The sequence below is a fragment of the Dendrobates tinctorius genome, unplaced genomic scaffold (assembly GCF_039654945.1).
Source record: "Dendrobates tinctorius isolate UK_male_01 unplaced genomic scaffold, ASM3965494v1 ptg000202l, whole genome shotgun sequence".
Taxonomy (NCBI): domain Eukaryota; kingdom Metazoa; phylum Chordata; class Amphibia; order Anura; family Dendrobatidae; genus Dendrobates; species Dendrobates tinctorius.
The window spans coordinates 387,891-408,731 of NW_027361869.1; the positions used below are offsets into that span (position 1 = coordinate 387,891).

Sequence of the window (20,841 nt, forward strand, 5' to 3'; positions counted from 1 at the left end):
TGTCCTGGAAACAGTTGATTGATCGGTCATCCTATGATCATCCAGGCGTCATATTGCAGGTGGATATATATATCGTGTTGTGCAAAAGTTTCCATACCCCGGCAGAATTTTTGCTTTTTTGGCCTTTTTTCAGAGAATATGAATGATAACACTAAAACTTATTCTCATGGTTAGTGGTTGGGTGAAGCCATTTATTGTCAAACTACTGTGTTTTCTCTTTTATAATCATAATGACAACCCAAAACATCCAAATGACCTTGCTCAAACGTTTACATACCCTGGTGATTTTGGCCTAATAACATGCACAGAAGTTGGCTCAAATGGGTTTGAATGGCTACTAAAGGTAACATCCTCACTTGAGACCTGTTTGCTTGTAATCAATGTGTGTGCATAAAAGCTGAGTGAGTTTCTGGGATCCACACAGACTCTTGCATCTTTCATCCAGCCACTGACGTTTCTGGATTGTGAGTCATGGTGAAAGCAAAAGAATTGTCTACGGGAAGAGGTAGTCGAACTGTAAAAAACAGGAAAGAGATACAAAAAGATATCCAAGTAATTGATAATGCCAGTCATCAGCGTTCAAACTGTGATTAACAAATGGAAAATCATGGGCTCTGTAAAACCCAAACCACGGTCATGTAGACAAACAAAAATGTTGTCCACAGCTGCCAGGAAAATTATTCTGGATGCAAAGAAAAACGCACAAACTACATCAGCTGAAATCCTGGACTCTGTGAAAACTAGCAGCGTGGCTGTTTCAAGATGCACAATAAGGAGGAACTTGAAGAAAATTGGGCTGCATGGTCGAGTTGCCAGAAGAAAGCCCTTACTGTGCAAATGCCACAAAGTATCTCGCCTACAATACCAAAAACAGCACAGAATCAAGCCTCAAAACTTCTGGAACAAGGTAATTTGGAGTGATGAGACCAAAATTGATCTTTTTGGCCACAACCATAAACTTTACATTTGGAGAGGGGTCAACAAGGCCTATGATGAAAGGAACACCATTCCTACTGTAAAGCACAGAGGTGGATCGCTGATATTTTAGGGATGTGTGAGCTACAAAGGCACAGGAAACTTGGTCAAAGTTGAAGGAAAGATGAATGCAGCACGTTATCGGCAAATACTGGAGGCAAATTTGCAATCATCAGCCCGGAAGCTGCGCATGGGACATACTTGGACGTTCCAACATGACAATGATCTAAAACACAAGGCCAAGTCAACCTGTCATTGGCTACAGCAGAATAAAGTGAAGGTTCTGGAGTGGCCATCTCAGTCTCCTGACCTCAATATCATTGATCCACTCTGGGGAGATCTCAAGCGCGCAGTTCATGATAGACAGCTCAGGAATTTACAGGAACTGGAGGCTTTTTGCCAAGAAGAGTGGACAGCTTTACTATCTGAGAGAATAAAGAACCTCATCCACAACTACTACCACAAAAGACTTCAAGCTGTCATTGATGTTAGAGGGGGCAATACACGGTATTAAGAAATGGGGTATGTGAACTTTTGATCAGGGTCATTTGGATGTTTTGGGTTGTCATTATGATTTAGAAAGAGAAAACACAGTAGTTAGACAATAAATGGCTGCAGCCAACCACTAACCATGAGTGGAGAAAAAGTTTTGGTGTTATCATTCATATTCTCTGAAAAAAGGCCAAGAAAGCAAAAATTCTGCCGGGGTATGTAAACTTTTGAGCACAGCTGTATATACTGTGGAAGATTCGAGATGATGCACAATGATACGGTCACATGTCTGCATCAAGGTGACTGTAAAATGGGCTTGTCATCTTCATATTTATGCACTTGCATGGCAGAATATGGAACATCCCCTGTAAATTCCATGATCAGCGTTGATGGAGCGATCCCTGATATGGGCTGGGTTATGAGGCAGCCATGGAAAACATATGGTAGATGTGATCAGTGGGGAGGATAAAGGCCGTAAATCAGAAGTCATCACTTACAGGGCTGCTTGCTTCAGTTTTGATAGAATCCCTGTTTTCTCTGCTGCCATTCTAGCGGTACTGTGAAGGCTGAGCTTCTTGTATAACCACATATCTGGACTGCCTGGCACGCGACACCTAGTCCTGCAGTAATCTCCTGCTGATAAAACACTGATTGTATTGACACATCCCTGGAGTAAGGCTCTCTGCCTCTACATCATGCTGCTCTCAAATTAAATAATAAAACCTGCCGACCACTCCTGGTTTTGGGTTACAAATACTGATGTAAAATACTGAACATGTGAACGCGGCCTAAGGATCATTTCTAATAAAAATTTGTTGCAGGATGTTTCATTAGAGCGGGACTATCTCATGGTCGCTATCCTTTAGGAACAGCGCCACTGTTGATCATAGATTGTATTGCAACTCGTCCACAATAATGCAATTCCTGACACGTCCTTCATAAAAGAGTGGCGCTGTTTGTGGAAAAGAGCAGCAATGTGGTTGACATCTCATACAGTGTGTTTCTAGTATTTTTAGGGGATGGAGCGACCCCCTTCATCCCGGTTATTCCCTCTATTTCAGGACCAGTGTCAGAAGATGAGAGATTTTCAAACCAATGGCTCATCGGACGAGGTGACCCTAGAGTCCAAAATAGAAAAGCGCAAAAAGGAGCTGGAGAGGAACCGAGCGAGACTCCAGACCCTGCAGAGCGTCAGGTTAGCGCCTTTTCCTGCACCATCATTGGTGGCCACGGTCCCGTTTTAGGTTAATAACGGGCCTCTTCTGTGTCTGGACAGACCCGCCTTTATGGATGAGTATGAGAAGTTGGAGGAAGAGCTACAAAAGCAGTATGAGATCTACATGAGCAAGTACCGGAACCTCTGCTTCCTGGAGCAGCAGCTGGAGGACCACCATCGGGTGGAGCAGGAGCGCTTTGAGGTGAGGACACCATGCGATTATGGAATTTGACGTGAAGGAGAACCGCAATAACATTAGATTGAAGCTAGTATTTTCCAACCCTGACGTGTAAATAAGTTGTCTCTCTGCAGCCACCACTAGAGGGAGCTATAGGAGCACACTGCCTACACTATTATTACTGAGCCCTATGCATAAACCGTATGCAGTGCATTCCTCGGCTCCCTCTAGTGGTGGCTGCAGGTGCACAGTTTTATCGTTTCATTCTGCAGGGGATTCTCACGAGTTCATGTTTTGAGCTCGGATGAGTATATACCCCCAAGTGACCCTTCGTATTCCTATATCGCGTCCTCTGTTATTATTATTCCTGGCACCAGCTAGCAATAATAGAGATACAATTCCTGTAATTTTCATTCGCTCGGCCATCTCCTGACCTGTCACTGACTATGTGCCTGTGATCTGTTATTCTGCTGAGTACATTTCTGTAGCCCATGAGCTCATAGCCCCCCAACTCCGGGAGCACACGCTCTCCGTATGAGGCTGTCCATCGGATCCTGATCTGTCCAGTCTCCCGCTTCATTGATGCGATGAATAAATGCAGCAATTATAAAGACCTATCTGAGCCCGGGATAACTAGTTATGTAATGTCCGGTCCCATAGAGACCACCTTCTGATCGCTCTGATCTCTGCACCTACATCCTATTATGGCATATTGACATTGCAAAGGGTGGTTCGGCATTCAGAGACCCCCCCCCCCCAGAGCAGAATGCAAAGAGTGACCTTACCTCGGGCGGACTCAAGATTTTATTACAAGGTCTCCTATTTCCCTGAATCCGGGATTACTTTTGTCTAAAAACAGCGCCCCATCTGTCCACGGGTTACTTCTGCTACTGCAGCTGAGTACCAAACACAAGCTATGCACAAAGGGTGGCTCTGTTTTTAGAAGAATGCAGCTGTTTTTTAACCCTGGACAACCCCCTTTTAATATCCATTGTAATTTTATTTAATATATTTTAAATTGCCAGAGATACATTTTTCACAGTTGGAGCTCAGAACGTCCATTTCACACAGTTGCATGACAAAATGCTGACAGCCTGCAGACACCACTAGGGGGATCAGTAGGGACCCGGCACGGATCAGTAGGGCTTTCCTACTGCACAGAATAGACCGCTGCGTGTCTTACATGGATGTTTATTATTATTCCCGTTTTTACATTTCTTCTTTTTCCCTCCGGTGGTCTTGTCTTCATTGCTGAAATGGAGTCTAGTAGAGCGCATGTCTAGTAGGGCGCACATCTAGTGGAACGCACATCTGGTGGAGCATACATCTGGTGCAGTGCACATCTAGTAGGGCGCACATCTGGTGGAGTGCACATCTAGTAGGGCGCACATCTGGTGGAGTGCACATCTAGCAGGGCGCACATCTGGTGGAGTGCACATCTAGTAGGGCGCACATCTGGTGGAGTGCACATCTAGTAGGGCGCACATCTGGTGGAGTGCACATCTAGCAGGGCGCACATCTGGTGGAGTGCACATCTAGTAGGGCGCACATCTGGTGGAGTGCACATCTAGTAGGGCGCACATCTGGTGGAGCATACATCTGGTGGAGTGCACATCTAGTAGGGCGCACATCTGGTGGAGCATACATCTGGTGGAGTGCACATCTAGTAGTGCGCACATCTGGTGGAGTGCACATCTAGTAGTGCGCACATCTGGTGGAGTGCACATCTAGTAGGGCGCACATCTGGTGGAGTGCACATCTGGTGGAGTGCACATCCAGTAGGGCGCACATCTGGTGGAGCATATATCTGGTGGAGTGCACGTCTAGTAGCGCGCACATCTGGTGAAGCTTACATCTGGTGGAGTGCACATCTAGTAGGGTGCACATCTAGTAGGGTGCACATCTAGTAGGGTGCACATCTAGTAGGGTGCACATCTAGTAGGGCGCACATCTGGTGGAGTGCATATCTGGTGGAGTGCACATCTAGTAGGGCGCACATCTGGTGGAGCATGCATCTGGTGGAGTGTACATCTAGCAGGGCGCACATCTAGCAGGGCGCACATCTAGCAGGGCGCACATCTGGCGGAGTGCACATCTGGCGGAGTGCACATCTGGCAGGGCGCACATCTGGCAGGGCGCACATCTAGTAGGGCACACATCTGGTGGAGTGCACATCTAGCAGGGTGTACATCTAGCAGAGTGCACATCTATTAGGGCGCACATCTAGCAGGGCGCACATTTAGCAGAGTGTAGGGCACACATCTAGCAGAGCGCACATCTAGTAGGGCTCACATCTAGCAGAGTGCACATCTAGTAGGGCTCACATCTAGCAGAGTGCACATCTAGTAGGGCTCACATCTAGCAGGGCTCACATCTAGCAGGGCTCACATCTAGCAGGGCTCACATCTAGCAGGGCTCACATCTAGCAGGGCGCACATCTAGCAGGGCGCACATCTAGCAGGGCGCACATCTAGCAGGGCGCACATCTAGCAGGGCGCACATCTAGCAGGGCTCACATCTAGCAGGGCTCACATCTAGCAGGGCTCACATCTAGCAGGGCTCACATCTAGCAGGGCTCACATCTAGCAGGGCTCACATCTAGCAGGGCTCACATCTAGCAGGGTGTACATCTGATGGAGCGCACATCTCGCCGGCCTCTTCACATGAGCGTTAACCACTCTGCGGGGGGGGGGGGGGGGATCAGTATGTGCCCATTTGTCTATTCATCTGTAGCTGAAAGTAGGATGAGTGGAAGCTGACATGTGGACGACAGGTCCTCTAATGTGTCAATGCATCAGGGAAATAAAGGGAGTGTCCTCCTGGAGCGCCGACTTTAATGCACTGCTGCAATATGTTAAAGTGACAGTACAGGTAAAAGTGAAATACTAAGTTATGTCTAATATAAGGCCCTGCGAGGGTGGAGCATTACACAGGAAGCTCAGATCCTGCTTCCCCCCTTAGGTAATATATAACATGTTGTATCAGTTATGCCTGGAGTGTTCCTTTAACTATTCTTAGAATCCTGCATTGTGTTGTTCCTCTGTTACTCCTCCTGGAAATATTTGAATACATTGATATCTCGATTCTTTGTCTCCCTGGATAGTCTGATACTGGACAGAGTCAATGCTTGTAGATCACCCCCCCCTGCATCTGGTAATACCAGTGTCAATTTATTCATTTCCAGGAGGAATAACGGGTACGGCAGTGTCTATGGTAGTGTTGGAGGGATGAAGCGTCTGCTCAGGACCCACCACGTAAATGTGAAATAACATGGAAATCACAGAAAATGTAAAAGACATAATATGAGCCATCATTGTGCCACAGAAATCCCGAATACCATATATAAACTGGCATGTAAAAGTTTAGGCACCACTGGTCAAAATGACTGTTATTGTGAACTGTTAAGGAAGTTGAAGATGAAATGATCACTGAAAGGCCTAAAGTTACAGATGACACATTTTCTTTCTATTTTAGGTATTAGTAAATAAATATATACTACATTTTAAAAATTGCAAAAAGGAAAATGGGCCTATGCAAAAGTTTGGGCATCCTTAGAGATTTATGTGCTCATATAACTTTGACCAAGGTTTCAGACCTTAATTAGCCTGTTATGGCTTGTTTATAATCATTGTTTGGAAAGGCCCGGCGATTCAAATTTCTCAGCTTTATAAATACCCAGCCTCCTCTAACCTTGTGCCAAAAAACTGCAGCCATGGGTTCTTCTAGGCAGCTGCCTAGCACTCTAAAAACGGTGGAGGCCCACAAAGCAGTAGAAGGCTATAAGAAGGAAGCAAAGCTTTTTCACATTTCCCTTTACGCAGTTTGAAATGTAAATAAGAAATGGCAGTTACCAGGAACAGTGGAGGTCAAGATAAGGTCTGAAAGACCAAGCAAAATTTCAGTGAAAGCTGCACGTAGGAGTGCCAGAGAGGCGAATCAGAACACCCGCTAGACTGCAAAGGACCTTCAGAAAGGTTTGTCAGACTGGAGTTGTGGTACGCTGTTCTACTGTTCCCAGACACCCGGAAGAGTCATCAGAAGAAAACCTCTCTTGCATCCTCACCATTATATTCAGCGCCAGAAGTATGCAAAAGACCATCTGAATAAGCCTGATGTATTTTGGAAACAAGTTCTGTGGACCGATGAGGTAAAATAGAAATCTTTGGCCACAATGATCAAAGGTATGTATGGAGAAAAAAGGCCACAGAATTTCAGGAAAAGAACATTTAGCCACCCATTAAGCATGGGGGTGGATCAACCATGCTTTGGGGTTGTGTTGCAGACAATGGCACGAGGAACAATTCACGGGTATAGGGAAGAATGGATTCAATGAAATTATGTAAATCCTACAAACAAGAATTGTAAGACTCTTGTCTGGCTACAAAAAGTGTTTACCAGTTAAGATACTTGCAAAAAGGGGCGCTCCTTGGTACTAACCATGCAGGGTGTCCAAACATTTGCATCAGCCCATTTTCCTTTTTTATAATTTTTAAAATGTAAAAGATGAAAAAATATATTGATATATTTTACCTAAAATACAATGGAAATGTGTCACCTGTAACTTTAGGCCGTTTAGAGATCATTTCATCTTCAATTTGCTTAAATGTTCACAATAATAGTAATTGTGACCAGGGGTGCACAGACTTTTACATGCCACTGAAGCTACATGAGGCGAAAACTAAAAGTTCTTCTCCAGGTGAGAGATACGGGGTCTGCGGACCCCCCAGAATGTGTAAGACTGTTGGGAATAACTGATGGAATTTGTCTGCAGGAGGCAGAAAATACTCTGAGGCTGATGCATAGCAAACTGAGAGAGGAGGAGAACAGACTGCAGAAGTCCGCAGGTAGGACGGACCCCCGATCATCCACATACAGCTGCCTACCTCCGTTATCTGTACTCCATCCACATAGCAGCCATCACATACCACCTCCGCTGCCTGTACTCCATCCACATAGCAGCCATCACATGCCACCTCCGCTACCTGTACTCCATCCACATAGCAGCCATCACATACCACCTCCGCTGCCTGTACTCCATCCACATAGCAGCCATCACATGCCACCTCCGCTACCTGTACTCCATCCACATAGCAGCCATCACATACCACCTCCGCTGCCTGTACTCCATCCACATAGCAGCCATCACATGCCACCTCCGCTACCTGTACTCATCCACATAGCAGCCATCACATACCACCTACGCTACCTGTACTCCATCCACATAGCAGCCATCACATGCCACCTCCGCTGCCTGTACTCCATCCACATAGCAGCCATCACATACCACCTCCGCTACCTGTACTCCATCCACATAGGAGCCATCACATACCACCTCCGCTACCTGTACTCCATCTACATAGCAGCCATCACATACCACCTCCGCTACCTGTACTCCATCCACATAGCAGCCATCACATACCACCTCCGCTACCTGTACTCCACCTACATAGCAACCATCTCATACCACCTCCGCTACCTGTACTCCATCCACATAGCAGCCATCACATACCACCTCCGCTACCTGTACTCCATCTACATAGCAGCCATCACATACTACCTCCGCTACCTGTACTCCATCCACATAGCAGCCATCACATACCACCTCCGCTGCCTGTACTCCATTCACATAGCAGCCATCACATACCACCTCCGCTACCTGTACTCCATCTACATAGCAACCATCACATACCACCTCCGCTACCTGTACTCCATCCACATAGCAGCCATCACATACCACCTCCGCTACCTGTACTCCATCTACATAGCAGCCATCACATACTACCTCCGCTACCTGTACTCCATCCACATAGCAGCCATCACATACCACCTCCGCTGCCTGTACTCCATCCACATAGCAGCCATCACATACCACCTCCGCTATCTGTACTCCATCTACATAGCAGCCATTATAGTTAGGTCCATATATATTTGGACAGAGACTACATTTTTCTAATTTTGGTTCTAGACATTACCACAATGAATTTTAAACAAAACAATTCAGATGCAGTTGATGTTTAGACTTTCAGCTTTCATTTGAGGGTATCCACATTAAAATTGGATGAAGGATTTAGGAGTTTCAGCTCCTTAACATGTGCCACCCTGTTTTTAAAGGGACCAAAAGTAATTGGACAATTGATTCCAAGGTCATTTCATGGACAGGTGTGGGCAATCCCTTCGTTATGTCATTCAACCAGATAAAAGGCCTGGAGTTGATTTGAGGTGTGGTGCTTGCATTTGGAAGGTTTTGCTGTGAAGGAAACATGCGGTCAAAGGAGCTCTCCATGCAGGTGAAACAAGCCATCCTTAAGCTGCAAAAACAGAAAAAACCCATCCAAGAAATTGCTACAACATTAGGAGTGGTAAAATCTACAGTTTGGTACATCCTGAGAAAGAAAGAAAGAAAGCACAGGTGAACTCATCAATGCAGAAAGACCTGGGCGCCCACGGAAGACAACAGTGGTGGATGATCGCAGAATAATCTCCATGGTGAAGAGAAACCCCTTCACAACAGCCAACCAAGTGAACAACACTCTCCAGGAGGTAGGCGTATCAATATCCAAATCTACCATAAAGAGAAGACTGCATGAAAGTAAATAAAGAGGGTTCACTGCACGGTGCAAGCCACTCATAAGCATCAAGAAGCAAAAGGCCAGAATGGACTTTGCTAAAAAAAAATCTAAAAAAGCCAGCACAGTTCTGGAAGAACATTCTTTGGACAGATGAAAACAAAGATCAACCTCTACCAGAATGATGGAAAGAGAAAAGTATGGCGAAGTCGTGGTACAGCTCATGATCCAAAGCATACCACATCATCTGTAAAACATGGCGGAGGCAGTGTGATGGCTTGGGCATGCATGGCTGCCAGTGGCACTGGGTCACTAGTGTTTATTGATGATGTGACACAGGACAGAAGCAGCCGAATGAATTCTGAGGTATTCAGAGCCATACTGTGTGCTCAGATCCAGCCAAATGCAGCCAAACTGATTGGTCGTCGTTTCATACTACAGATGGACAATGACCCAAAACATAAAGCCAAAGCAACCCAGGAGTTTATTAAAGCAAAGAAGTGGAATATTCTGGAATGGCCAAGTCAGTCACCTGATCTCAACCCAATTGAGCATGCATTTCACTTGTTAAAGACTAAACTTCAGACAGAAAGGCCCACAAACAAACAGCAACTGAAAACCACCGCAGTGAAGGCCTGGCAGAGCATCAAAAAGGAGGAAACACAGCGTCTGGTGATGTCAATGAGTGCAAGACTTCAGGCAGTCATTGCCAACAAAGGGTTTTCAACCAAGTACTAGAAATGAACATTTTATTTACAATTATTTAATCTGTCCAATTACTTTTGGTCCCTTTAAAAACAGGATGGCACATGTTAAGGAGCTGAAACTCCTAAACCCTTCATCCAATTTTAATGTGGATACCCTCAAATGAAAGCTGAAAGTCTGAACTTCAACTGCATCTGAATTGTTTTGTTTAAAATTCATTGTGGTAATGTCTAGAACCAAAATTAGAAAAATGTTGTCTCTGTCCAAATATATATGGACCTAACTGTACCACCTCTACTACCTGTACTCCATCCACATAGCAGCCATCATATACCACCTCTACTACCTGTACTCCATCCACATAGCAGCCATCACATACCACCTCAGCTGCTATGTGGATGGAGTACAGGTAGCGATCACATACTACCTCCGCTGCCTGTACTCCATCCACATAGCAGCCATCACATACCTCCATTGCCTGTACTCCTTCCACATAGCAGCCATCACATACCACCTCTACTACCTGTACTCCATCCACATAGCAGCCATCACATACCACCTCAGCTGCTATGTGGATGGAGTACAGGTAGCGATCACATACTACCTCCGCTGCCTGTACTCCATCCACATAGCAGCCATCACATACCACCTCTACTACCTGTACTCCATCCACATAGCAGCCATCACATACCACCTCAGCTGCTATGTGGATGGAGTACAGGTAGCGATCACATACTACCTCCGCTGCCTGTACTCCATCCACATAGCAGCCATCACATACCTCCACTGCCTGTACTCCTTCCACATAGCAGCCATCACATACCACCTCTACTACCTGTACTCCATCCACATAGCAGCCATCACATACCACCTCTACTACCTGTACTCTGTCCACATAGCAGCCATCACATACTACCTCCGCTGCCTGTACTCCATCCACATAGCAGCCATCACATACCTCCGCTGCCTGTACTCCATCCACATAGCAGCCATCACATACTACCTGTACTCCGTCCACATAGCAGCCATCACATACCACCTCAGCTGCTATGTGGATGGAGTACAGGCAGCGGAGGTGGTATGTGATAGCTGCTATGTGGATGGAGTACAGGGAGCGATCACATACCACCTCCGCTGCCTGTACTCCATCCACATAGCAGCCATCACATACCACCTCCGCTGCCTGTACTCCATCCACATAGCAGCCATCACATACCACCTCCGCTATCTGTACTCCATCCACATAGCAGCCATCACATACCACCTCCGCTACCTGTACTCCATCTACATAGCAGCCATCACATACTACCTCTGCTACCTGTACTCCATCCACATAGCAGTCATCACATACCACCTCCGCTGCCTGTACTCCATCCACATAGCAGCCATCACATACCACCTCCGCTACTTGTACTCCATGTACATAGCAGCCATCACATACCACCTCCGCTACCTGTACTTCATCCACATAGCAGTCATCACATAACACCTCTGCTGCCTGTACTCCATCCACATAGCAGCCATCACATACCACCTCAGATACTTGTACTCCATCCACATAGCAGCCATCACATACCACCTCCGCTACCTGTACTCCATCTACATAGCAGCCATCACATACCACCTCCGCTACCTGTACTCCATCTACATAGCAGCCATCACATACCACCTCCGCTGCCTGTACTTCATCCACATAGCAGCCATCACATACCACCTCCGCTACCTGTACTCCATCCACATAGCAGCCATCACATACCACCTCCGCTGCCTGTACTTCATCCACATAGCAGCCATCACATACCACCTCCGCTACCTGTACTCCATCCACATAGCAGCCATCACATACCATCTCCGCTACCTGTACTCCATCCACATAGCAGCCATCACATACCACCTCCGCTACCTGTACTCCATCTACATAGCAGCCATCACATACCACCTCCGCTACCTGTACTCCATCCACATAGCAGCCATCACATACCACCTCCGCTACCTGTACTCCATCCACATAGCAGCCATCACATACCACCTCCGCTGCCTGTACTCCATCTACATAGCAGCCATCACATACCACCTCCGCTACCTGTACTCCATCTACATAGCAGCCATCACATACCACCTCCGCTGCCTGTACTTCATCCACATAGCAGCCATCACATACCACCTCCGCTACCTGTACTCCATCCACATAGCAGCCATCACATACCACCTCCGCTGCCTGTACTTCATCCACATAGCAGCCATCACATACCACCTCCGCTACCTGTACTCCATCCACATAGCAGCCATCACATACCATCTCCGCTACCTGTACTCCATCCACATAGCAGCCATCACATACCACCTCCGCTACCTGTACTCCATCTACATAGCAGCCATCACATACCACCTCCGCTACCTGTACTCCATCCACATAGCAGCCATCACATACCACCTCCGCTACCTGTACTTCATCCACATAGCAGCCATCACATACCACCTCCGCTACCTGTACTTCATCCACATAGCAGCCATCACATACCACCTCCGCTACCTGTACTCCATCCACATAGCAGCCATCACATACCACCTCCGCTACCTGTACTTCATCCACATAGCAGCCATCACATACCACCTCTACTACCTGTGTCAGGTCCGTTACATAACTAGTCGCACATCCTTCTACCTTCTCGCACATGAGCCCGGGGTGTCGGTCCCGTGTTTCTCACGACTTTATCTGCTCTAGTTAGTAATGAAGATTCGGACATTGAGATCCAGGAGGACGACGGCTCTGACGAGATGGAGGACGAGGAGAGAAGACTCGGCAGGTTCCAGATGGGGCGCAGCATGCAAGGTACTGCGCTCCAGTATGTGGTGTCACGTCCCGGCATCATCAGCGCAGAACGTCTGCACCACTACTGATTTCTGGGAACATTAACCCTTTCTTTTTGAACATTGGAACAGGAGGCAGGAGCAGGGGACGTGACTAACAAATATGTGTTGTTACAGGGAGGGGAGGCCGTATTGTGGGGACCATGCACGGAGGTGACAGCGACGAGGTAAGTGACCGCAGAGGATGACCACGATACGGCTCAGTCTATTAAATCCGGAAATCGACACTGTGGCCCTGAGTCATCATTTGTGATGGGGTTTTTTTTAGTCACTTTCCTTTTTTCCTTTTGTGGTATCAGATGACATTATTTGCTCCAAAGTCTTCATGATAATCATTCACATGAATGTTGCCCAAAACCAAAAATGTTTTCAACTGTAAAATGGCACACATTTTGTTAAAAAAAAAAAAAATCACATGTACATAAAATAATTTGGAGGGGAACATTTGAGACTAATAAAACATAAAATTGAATCAGATGAAAGCATCTGGAAATCTCATAGATTGCCCTTAAAACTTCCAAAGATAGTGAAAATGAAAATCACCAAAGTCTAGATGGGAAAAAATTGATGACTCGGGCCCCATACCTTGAGTGGATATTACATAGGGTAACCTTTACTGCTGCCTAGTTGCCAAGCAAGGAAACTGCAATCTTGTAAATATGCAAATAGAGGGGGGTGTATGCCGATTTTGCAAGTTTTCCCGCCTACAATTAATGGAGAGGTCTGTAATTTTTATCATAGGTGCACTTCAACTAAGAGACAGAATCCCCCCCCCAAAAAAAAAATCCAGAAAAACACATTGTATGATTTTAATATGATTAAATTGGGTTTTATTGCATGAAATAAGTATTTGATCACCGACCAACCAGCAAGAATTCTGACTCTCACAGAGCTGTTAGTTTTTCTTTAAGAAGCCTCCTACTCTGCACTCATTACCTGTATTAATTGCACCTGTTTAAAAGACACCTGTCCACACACTTGATCACACTCCAACTACTCCACCATGGCCAAGACCAAAGAGCTGTCTAAGGACACCAGGGACACAATTGTAGACCTGCATAAGTCTGGGATAGGCTACAGCAGAGTTCCCCAACTCCAGTCCTCAAGGCCCACCAACAGATCATGTTTTCAGGATTTCTTTTGTATTGCACAGGTGAAGCAATTATCACCTGAGCAATACTAGGGAAATCCTGAAAACATGATCTGTTGATGGGCCTTGAGGACTGGAGTTGGGGAACCCTGGGCTACAGGATGATTCAGAGGAGGCAAGGGAGACAGGTGGTCAGATGAGACCAATATAGAACTTTTTGGTATCAACTCCACGCGCCGTGTTTGGAGAAAGAAGGATGAGTATAACCCCAAGAACACCGTCCCAACTGTGAGGCATAATGGGGGAAACATCATACTTTGGGGGTGAATTTTTGCAAAGGGGACAGGATGACTGCAACATATTGAAAGAAGGAGTGATGGGGTCATGTATCGCAAAATTTTGGCCAACAACGTCCTTCTGTCAGAGCATTGAAGATAGGTCGTGTCTGGGTCTTCCAGCATGACAATGATCCGAAACAGCCAGGGCAACTAAGGAGTGACTCTGTAAGAAGCATTTCAAGGACCTGGAGTGGCCTAGCCAGGCTCCAGACCTGAACCCAATAGAAAATCTTTGGAGGGAGCTGAAACTCAATGTTGCCCAGCGACAGCCCTGAAACCTGAAAGATCTGGAGAAGATCTGCTCTGTTTTTCTATTGTATCAAACACTTATTCCATGCAATAAAATGCAATTTAATTGTTTAACCCCTTCCTGACATCAGACGTACTATCCCGTCCATGGGACCCGGGCCCCTATGCCCATGGACGGGATAGTACGTCTACCGCGATCAGCGGCGCCCACGTGGTGAGCGCCGCTGATCGCGGCCGGGTGTCAGCTGATTATCACAGCTGACACCCGGCACAATGTGTCAGGGGCGGTCACGGACCGCCCCCGACACGTTAACCCCTTGCACACCGCGATCAAATATGATCGCGGTGTACCGGGGGTTAAAGGGAAGCATCGGCAGGGAGGGGACTCGCTCCGTGCTTCCCTGAGCCCCCCACGGCAGCGCAATGTGCAGCGCTGCTGCAGGGGGCTCCTTTCCTGCAGGTCCCCGGATCCAATATGGCGGCGGGGACCTCCGGGGGCCTGCAGGAAGCTGGCTTCCTCAGTGCCTGCAAAGCGCAGGCATGAGGAAGCCTTCTGCACTGCCGGTGACAGATCGCTGATCTGTCACAGTGATCTGTGATGTGACAGATCAGCGATCTGTCACAGGACAGTGAAGTCCCACCTGGGACTATTTAATAAAGTTTAAAAAAAAAAAAAAAAAAAAGTGTTAAAATAATTTTAAAAAAATCGCCAAATAAATTAGAAAAAAAAAAAAATATTCCCCCAAATAAATCCATTTATTGGAAATAAAAAAAAAAAAACCAATAAAAGTACACATATTAGGTATCGCCGCGTCCGTAACGACCCGCCCTATAAAACTGTCCCATTAGTTAACCCCTTTAGCGAACCCCTTAAAAAATAAAAATAAAAAACGAAGCAAAAAATAATGATTTATTATCAAACCGCCAAACAAAAAGTGTAATAACGCGCGATCAAAAAGACGCATATAAATATCCATGGTACCACTGAAAACATCATCTTGTCCCGCAAAAAACGAGCTGCCACACAGCATCATCAGCGAAAAATTAAAAAAGTTATAGCTCGCAGAATAAAGCGATGCAAAAATAATTATTTTTTATATAAAATTGTTTTCATTGCATAAAAGCGCCAAAACATAAAAAAACGACCTAAATGAGGTATCGCTGTAACCGTACTGACCCGAAGAATAAAACCGCTTTATCAATTTTACCGCACGCGGAACAGTGTAAACGCACCCCCCCAAAAGAAATTCATGAAACGCTGGTTTTTGTTCATTCTGCGTCCCAAAAATCGGAATAAAAAGCGATCAAAAAATGTCACGTGCCCGAAAATGGTACCAATAAAAACGTCAACTCGTCCCGCAAAAAATAAGACCTCACATGACTCGGTGGGTCAAAATACGGAAAAATTATAGCTCTCAATATGTGGCGATGCAAAAACTATTTTTACAATAAAAAGCGTCTTTTAGCGTGCGACAGCTACCAAAAATAAAAAACGCCATAAATAGTAAATCAAACCCCCCGTTATCACCCCCTTAGTTAGGGAAAAATAATAAAATAAATAAAAATGTATTTATTTACATTTTTCCGTTAGGGTTAGGGCTAGGGCTGAGATTAGGGTTAGGGGTGTGTTGGGGTTAGGGTTGGAGTTAGAATTGGGGGTTTCCACTGTTTGGGCACATCAGGGGCTCTCCAAATGCAACATGGCGTCTGAACTAAATTCCAGCCAATTCTGAGTTGAAAAAGTCAAATGGTGCTCCCTCCCTTCCAAGCTCTGCCATGCGCCCAAACAGTGTTTTACCCCCACATGTAGGGTATCAGCCTACTCAGGACAAATTGCAAAACAATTTTTGGGGTCCAATTTCTCCTGTTACCCTTAGGAAAATAAAAAAATGGGGGCAAAAATATCATTTTTGTGGAAAAAAATGATTTTTTTATTTTCACGTCCGAGCGTTATAAACTTCTGTGAAGCACTTGGGGGTTCAAAGTGCTCACCACACATCTAGATAAGTTCCGTGGGGGGTCTAGTGTCAAAAATGGGGTCACTTGTGGGGAGTTTCAATAGTTTAGGTACATCAGGGGCTCTCCAAATGCACATGACACTCGCAGACCAATCCATCAAAGTCTGCATTCCAAAACGTCACTGCTTCCCTTCCGAGCCCTGACGTGTGTCCATACAGTAGTTTTCTCCCACATATGGGGTGTCAGCGTACTCATGACAAATTGGACAACATCTTTTGGGGTCCAATTTCTCCTGTTACCCTTGGGAAAATGAAAAAATTGGGGACTAATTGATCATGTTTGTGGAAAAAATACGATTTTTTTATTTTCATGCCCGGGCATTATAAACTTCTGTGAAGCCCTTGGGGGTTCAAAGTGCTCACCACACAACTAGATAAGTTCCTTAGGGGGTCTCGCTTCCAAAATGGGGTCATTTGTGGGGGGTTTCCACTGTTTAGGTACATTAGGGGCTCTCCAAAGGCAACATGACACCCGCAGAACATTCCCTCAAAGTCTGCATTCCAAAACGTGACTACTTCCCTTCCGAGCCCCGACGTGTGTCCATACAGTAGTTTTCTCCCACATATGGGGCGTCAGCGTACTCAGGACAAATTGGACAACAACTTTTGGGGTCCAATTTCTCCTGGTACCCTTGGGAAAATAAAAAAATGGTGACTAAAAGATCATGTTTGTGGAAAAAATACGAATTTTTTATTTTCACGCCCGGGCGTCATAAACTTCTGTGAAGCACTGGGGGGTTCAAAGTGCTCACCACACATCTAGATAAGTTCCTTAGGGGGTCTAGTTTACAAAATGGTGTCATTTGTGGGGGGTTTCCACTGTTTTGGTACATCAGGGGTTTTCCAATCGCGACATGGTGTCCGATCTCAATTCTAGCCAAAAACGTCAAATGGCGCTGCTTCCCTTCCGAGCTCTGCCATGCGCCCAAATAGTGGTTTACCCCCACATGTGGGGTATCAGCGTACTCAGGACAAATTGCACAATAACTTTTAGGGTCCTGTTACCCTTGGGAAAATAAAAATTGGGGTGAAAAGATCATTTTTGTGGAAAAAATATGATTTTTTAATTGTACCGTTGTACGTTATAAACTTCTGTAAAGCCCTTGTGGGTTCAAAGTTCTCACCACATAGCTAGATAAGTTCCTTGGGGGGTCTAGTTTCCAAAATGGGGTCACTTGTAGGGGGTTTCCACTGTTTAGGTACATCAGGGACTCTCCAAACGTGACATGGCGTCCGATCTGAATTCCAGCCAATTTTGCATTGAAAAAGTCAAACGGCGCTCCTTCCATTCTGAGCTCTGCCATGCGCCGAAACAGTCGTCCCCCCCCCCCCACATATCAGGTATCAGCGTACTCAGGAGAAATTGCACAATAACTTTTGCAGTCCAATTTCTCCTGTTACCCTTGGTAAAATAAAAAAAATTGAACCTGAAATATTTTTTTTGTGAAAAAAAGTTAGATGTTCATTTTTTTTAAATATTCAAAAAAATTCCTGTGATGCACCTAAAGGGTTAATAAACTTCTTGAATGTGGTTTTGAGCACCTTAAGGGGTGCAGTTTTTAGAATGGTGTCACTTTTGGGTATTTTCTATCATATAGACCCCTCAAAGTGGCTTCAAATGTGATGTGGTCCTAAAAATAAAATGGTGTTGTAAAAATGAGAAATCGCTGGTCAACTTTTAACCCTTATAACTTCCTAACAAAAAAAATTTTGGTTCCAAAATTGTGCTGATGTAAAGTAAACATGTGGGAAATGTTAGTTATCAAGTTTTTTGTGTGCCGTATCTCTGTGATTTAAGGGCATAAAAATTCGAAGTTGGAAAATTGCGCCAAATTTCCGTTTTTCTCACAAATAAACGCAAGTTATTTTAATGAAATTTTACCACTAACATGAAGTACAATATGTCACGAGAAAACATTGTCAGAATCACCGGGATCCATGGAAGCGTTCCAGAGTTATGACCTCATAAAGGTACAGTGGTCAGAATTGTAAAAATTGGCCCGGTCATGAACGTGCAAACCACCCTTGGGGGTGAAGGGGTTAAAAATCATACAATCTAAAAATCCAGAAATTTTCTTTTTAGATTCTGTCTCTCACAGGTGAAGTGTACCTATGATAAAAATTAAAGCCCTCTCCATTCTTTGTAGGTGGGAAAACTTGCAAAATCAGCAGAATATCAAATACTTATTTTCCCCACTGTATATATGTATACACACACAGTCATAGCTGAAAGTGTTAAAAAAAACTGACTGGCACATCCAAACTAATGTGAATAGGTGCATACCAAGAGGAGCTACCCCCATATACAGTATACAAAGAATGGTTGCACTCCTTGACGTTGGCTGGTGGGCAGATAATATTTGGCCAAATTTTATGCTAAGAGTCTCATATATTTTTTTCTTTAATTCTAAAGCTGTATTGCAATTCTAATTACATATATTCCACATTGACATGCCTTAGCATGATAGAGTGCAACCATTCTTTGTATAGCTGAAAGTGTTGGCACCCTTGACATTGTTCCAGAAAATGAAGTATTTTCTCCCAGACAATTTTAGCAATTACACATGTTTTGTTATACACATTTGTTTCCTTTGTGGGTATTGGAACAACACAAATAAAAAAAGGCAAATTGGACATAATTTCAAGCAAAACCCCCAAAATGGGCTGTACAAAACTGTTGGCACCAAAAGCCAAAATCCTTCTGGGATAGAGTCTTGTGGACAGATGAGATCAAGATAGAGCTTTTTGGTAAAACACATCATTCTACTGTTTATGGAATGAGACCTACAAAGAAAAGAATACAGTACCTACAGTCACGTATGGTGGAGGTTTAACGATGTTTTGGGGTGGCCTTGCTGCCTCTGCCAGTAGGGACCTTGACTGTATGCAAGACATCATGAAATGTGAAGATTCCCAAAGGATTTAGGGTCTCAATCTAGTTCCCAGTGTCAGTAAGTTAGGTTTGCGTACTCCAAACATACGTCAAGAAGCGCCAGAAATGGATGGAAACAAAGCGCTGGAGAGGGTTCTTAAGTGGCAGCAATGATTCAGGATCTAAATCCCATTGAACATCTGTGGATAGATCTTAAATGTCAGGAGAAGGCTCCTTCATATCGAGACCTAGAGCAGGTTGCAAAACAACAGTCGTCCAGAATTCCAGTTGAGGTGTAAGAAGATTGTGGATGGTTATAGGAAGCGATTGATTGCAGTGATTTATTCCAAAGGGTGTGCAACCAAATATTTAGCTGAGGGTGCCAACAATTTTGTTCGGCCCATTTTTGGGGTTTTGTGTGAAATGATGTCCAGTTTGCCTTTTTTTATCTTTTTTTTTTTTGTGTGTGTTTTTCCAATAAACAAACGTGTATAAGAAAACTTGTATTTCTCCTAGAAAATGATTGCAATTACTTAATTTTCTGGAACAATTTCAAGGGTGCTAATACGTTCAGTCATGACTGCGTATATTTTTATACCGTATGTAATATGGGTTTGGGTTTCCGGTTCGTCACCCGCAGGTTGCTGCCTTTTTCTATCCATTTCCCATTCCGTTCTTCATTGCTGACTGTTGTTATACTCTCGCGCTCTCTCCTCCTCTTCATCCTCATGTCTCCTTTTTATTTCCTTGCTGTCATTACGTGGAGGCGGCAGCCAGTCCTGCTGTTATAGTTAATACTGAGGCTCTGAGCAGCTGCCAGCAGGTTGGTACAAGCCCCTTTAACCACGGGACGTGGCAGCCTCCCCAGTGGTGTCAGAAGAGGCCCAGACCATTGCAATATGGATGAACCTTGAACAAATATGTCGCCATCGTTCCTTTGCACAGGATGCATTAGAAGACAGTGAAATGGATGTGGAGGACGAAGATGATGAGGACGAAGACGATGATGACGACGACGATGATGATGATGAGGAAGAAATCGTAAGGGCAAGGGGACCCAAGAGAGGACTGGGTAAACCGAGTAGGCGATTGCAGCAAAGTGAATCATTTGTGGAGAGCGACAACGACTTCTAACTCTCTTCCCAGCCACCCTCCTCCTCCTCTTGTATTTATTCTTCCCTTATCGCTTCACAATTTTACACCTTTTGTTACATAATCTAGATCTATAAAAATAAACAAATTAATGTAATGATTTTTTTAACAAAAGCATA

General features: G+C 45.0%; 1 protein-coding gene across 5 annotated transcripts in view; it reads left to right on the top strand.

Annotated features, from left to right (window-relative positions):
* The window catches only part of CLUAP1 (clusterin associated protein 1), a 46,588-nt gene extending 25,769 nt beyond the window's left edge, over nt 1-20,819 (top strand). For 2 of the 5 annotated variants that reach the window (XM_073553511.1, XM_073553512.1), the window contains exons 7-13: nt 2,529-2,662; nt 2,744-2,885; nt 7,633-7,705; nt 12,858-12,965; nt 13,121-13,170; nt 20,337-20,393; nt 20,516-20,819. In XM_073553511.1, the coding sequence (XP_073409612.1) occupies nt 2,529-2,662; nt 2,744-2,885; nt 7,633-7,705; nt 12,858-12,965; nt 13,121-13,170; nt 20,337-20,393; nt 20,516-20,704 (753 nt within the window). In that variant the 3' untranslated portion in view covers nt 20,705-20,819. The remainder of the gene's footprint in view (nt 1-2,528; nt 2,663-2,743; nt 2,886-7,632; nt 7,706-12,857; nt 12,966-13,120; nt 13,171-20,336; nt 20,394-20,515) is intronic. The other 3 variants (XM_073553514.1, XM_073553513.1, XM_073553515.1) reach the window with 3 other exon arrangements.
* The last annotated feature ends 22 nt before the right edge of the window (nt 20,820-20,841 follow it).